At 40.3% G+C, this 3320-nt stretch overlaps 2 protein-coding genes across 3 annotated transcripts in view; both read right to left on the bottom strand.

Annotated features, from left to right (window-relative positions):
- Window positions 1-1700, bottom strand: part of oxsm (3-oxoacyl-ACP synthase, mitochondrial) — a 13962-nt gene extending 12262 nt beyond the window's left edge. Inside the window, exons 1-2 of one of the 2 annotated variants that reach the window (XM_010788981.1) lie at window positions 1590-1700; window positions 819-1300 (exon numbers count right to left, since the gene is read on the bottom strand). In XM_010788981.1, coding sequence (XP_010787283.1) covers window positions 819-1248 — 430 coding nt within the window. In that variant the 5' untranslated portion in view covers window positions 1249-1300; window positions 1590-1700. The remainder of the gene's footprint in view (window positions 1-818; window positions 1301-1589) is intronic. The other variant, XM_010788982.1, reaches the window with a different exon arrangement.
- The window catches only part of LOC104960823 (peptide-N(4)-(N-acetyl-beta-glucosaminyl)asparagine amidase-like), a 6781-nt gene continuing 4748 nt past the window's right edge, over window positions 1288-3320 (bottom strand). Inside the window, exon 6 of the mRNA XM_010788988.1 lies at window positions 1288-1300. Within this exon, the coding sequence (XP_010787290.1) occupies window positions 1288-1300 (13 nt within the window). The remainder of the gene's footprint in view (window positions 1301-3320) is intronic.

Below are 3320 nucleotides of genomic sequence, written 5' to 3'. Positions count from 1 at the left end.
ATGTAAGAAGTAGAAAGTACAGGTATTTGGGTTTAAAATGTAAGAAGTAGAAAGTACAGGTATTTGTGTTCAACATGTAAGAAGTAGAAAGTACAGGTATTTGAGTTCAACATGTAAGAAGTAGAAAGTACAGGTATTTGGGTTCAACATGTGAGAAGTAGAAAGTACAGGTATTTGGGTTCAACATGTGAGAAGTAGAAAGTACAGGTATTTGGGTTCAACATGTAAGAACTGAAGTCAAAGTAAAAAGTGGTCAGAAAAGTAAGTATTGGAGTAAAGTACTGATACCAGAAACATGGACTTAAAGGTCCCCTATTATAAAAAATTAAACATTGTTATGACATCATAAAGTGGCCAAAATCTGATGAGCTCATTTTCAGACAGGTTTTTTATAGAAATGGATCAGGACAAAAAGAGAGAATCTTTGTTCCTGAATCTTTCAGTCTCTTTCCACAGAGGGGACACATGTTGATGTAGAAGAGACATGAAGAAGAGGGGACACATGTTGATGTAGAAGAGATATGAAGAAGAGGGGACACATGTTGATGTCGAAGAGACAAGAAGAAGAGGGGACACATGTTGATGTAGAAGAGACATGGAGAAGAGGGGACACATGTTGATGTAGAAGAGACATGGAGAAGAGGGGACACATGTTGATGTAGAAGAGACATGGAGAAGAGGGGACACATGTTGATGTAGAAGAGACATGAAGAAGAGGGGACACATGTTGATGTAGAAGAGACAAGAAGAAGTGGATTTTGCATAATAGGTGACCTTTAATTACAGTAACGAAGTATTTGCACTCCACTATTTCCCACCTGTGGTCGTCGGGGTCCAACCGGAGTCCTCCAGAGCCAGTTGAGCGGCTCCAAGTGCCATCACAGTAGCCGGACACATGCTGTTGATTTCCCCTCGAGATGCAAACTTCTCCTCCTCAAATTGCCCCGGTTCCTTTCCTCTGGGCACCAGAGCAGCCACTCTACAGGGGATGGTTCTGTACTGCTCTGAGGTGAGAGCCACAATCCCATTATGTCCCTTAATCAAGTGCTCCCAGGGTAAAGTAGTTCCTGTTCCCAGAGGACAAACCAACCCAATCCCAGTGATCACAACCCTCCTTTTCTGCGTTCCAGAGCTGCAGTGTCTGGAGTCTTGGTTTGGAGAAACACTGAAACATTTTTGAAGAAGGACCCGGATGTTGTGAGGTCTCAGCTGGAGTTTAGTCCTGCTGGAAAGTGACAGAGCAGACATGCTGCTTCTTTAAAAGGTTTCCTTCTTCTTCTGTGAGGTTTATTGGCTCCACCTACAGGAATGAAGTGTCAGTAGATTTGCAGGAAACACAAAATTCTCTCTATTATTCTGGTTGCTCTTAAAAACAAACAGGCTGTATACTTTGTCTGAGGCTCTCCCTAAGTTAAGTTTTGATTAGATAACCCTGAAGCTAACACTCCCCTCTTATAGTCATATTAATGACAGTCTTTTCACAGTCACGCATGTCTATACAGTTAGCTTGTAGTTTCGTTTGTATAACAGGGATTCATGCACACAGATACAATTGAAATACCCTCCAAAAACATACGTGTGTTACTTACTCGGCCAAACACTACTTCAAAGTTACCTGAGAATTGTTAATAAATCCAATAACAAAGAAAATAAACGAGTTTATCCTTCAAACTGCCTTACAAATGCTTATAGGTACCAATTCTGAACGACTGATTGGTTTAGCGCGTATATGTAGTTATTAGTTTCTTACACTCATGGCAATTATTATAAAACACATGTACACTTTACGCAGTGTTTGTAGGCCATGATGGAAAAGAGCAGGGAGAAGAAAGTCTTATTTTACGTATTTTTTAAACTATAAACACGTATTCAGGCGCTGATAAGTCACCTAAAACCCCAAAGGGACCCCAATATCTATTAGCATTGTTAGCATCGTTAGCTCAGCTTGTGAAAACTGTCGGTTTGTGTAATAAAGATGTCTGTTTCTCCAGCAGTCACGACTTTATGTGAGAATTCAGATGAAGTCTTTCTGGACGCGGCGAAGCTGTTACTGACGTACTCTGATAATATAACGAGGTAAGATTTATATCTGAATTAACGCTTTGTTTATGTGGTTTGTAGCTTAGCTGTCATTTAAAAAACGTGTATTAATGAGGTTTTCTTAATGACACGAAACTATACAAAACTAAATCCATAAAATGTGGCAAAAGTAAACAATTCTACCAATTTCTACAGAACTTAATCCTCGATTCACCACTATTTGTTTCTGTCTTCTTTTCATAATGCCTTCAGTTGGAAGTCATGTAATGAAAACTGATGTTAATCAATAACAAACTAGCATTATGTTTGTCAACAACAGCAACAACAGCAACTGTGTAAACGCATCAGTTAAAAGCACTGGTGTAAAGTAACTAAGCACATTTACTCAAGTACTGTAATTAAGTAGAATTTCGAGGTACTTGTACTTTACTACTGTGTACTTTAACTCCACTACAGTTCAGAGGTAAATGGTGTACTTCTCCTCCACTACATGTATCTAATACCTTTAGTTACTTCACAGATGTGGATGAATGATGTGAAATATAATCAAGTGTTAAATCAGACTTTAGTTCCACCTGGAGTAAATCCACAAGCTACCCTGCAGTATACAAAGGCACACAGGGGCATTCAAACTAGCTGCACCTTTACCAGCTTTGAGAACACTTTCATGATCAATCATTATAAAACATATCATATATATTATTCTGAAATGGACCAATCTCCTCCTTCGCGTCGAAAGGAGCCAGTTGAGGTGGTTCGGGCACCTAGTTAGGATGCCACCTGGGCGCCTCCCTAGGGAGGTGTTCCAGGCACGTCCAGCTGGGAAGAGACCAAGGGGTAGACCTAGGACCAGGTGGAGGGATTATATCTCTTCTCTGGCCTGGGAGCGCCTTGGGATCCCCCAGTCAGAGCTGGTTGATGTGGCCAGGGAAAAGAAAGTTTGGGGCTCTCTGCTGGAACTGCTACCTCCGAGACCCGACCACGGAGAAGCGGGAGAAGATGGATGGATGGACCAATCTGCACAATGACTACTTTTACTGTCGCTACTTTCACTATATTTTGATGAGAATACTTTTCTACTTTCACTTGAGGAACATTTTGAATGCAGGACTTTTACTGTAACAGAGTATTCCTACACTCTGAGTACTTCTACTTTTACTCAAGAACAAGATCTGAGTACTTCTACTTTTACTCAAGTACAATATATATATACTTATACCACCTCTGTTTATAGCCTATGAAAAAACTATTAGAAATAGATGGCTAAAGCTAACGTTAGC

Source organism: Notothenia coriiceps, unplaced genomic scaffold (assembly GCF_000735185.1).
Source record: "Notothenia coriiceps isolate Sejong01 unplaced genomic scaffold, NC01 NC01_scaffold00032393, whole genome shotgun sequence".
Lineage (NCBI taxonomy): Eukaryota > Metazoa > Chordata > Actinopteri > Perciformes > Nototheniidae > Notothenia > Notothenia coriiceps.
The sequence above is the reverse complement of the archived record's forward strand: the minus strand, read 5'-3'. Positions and strand labels throughout refer to the sequence as shown.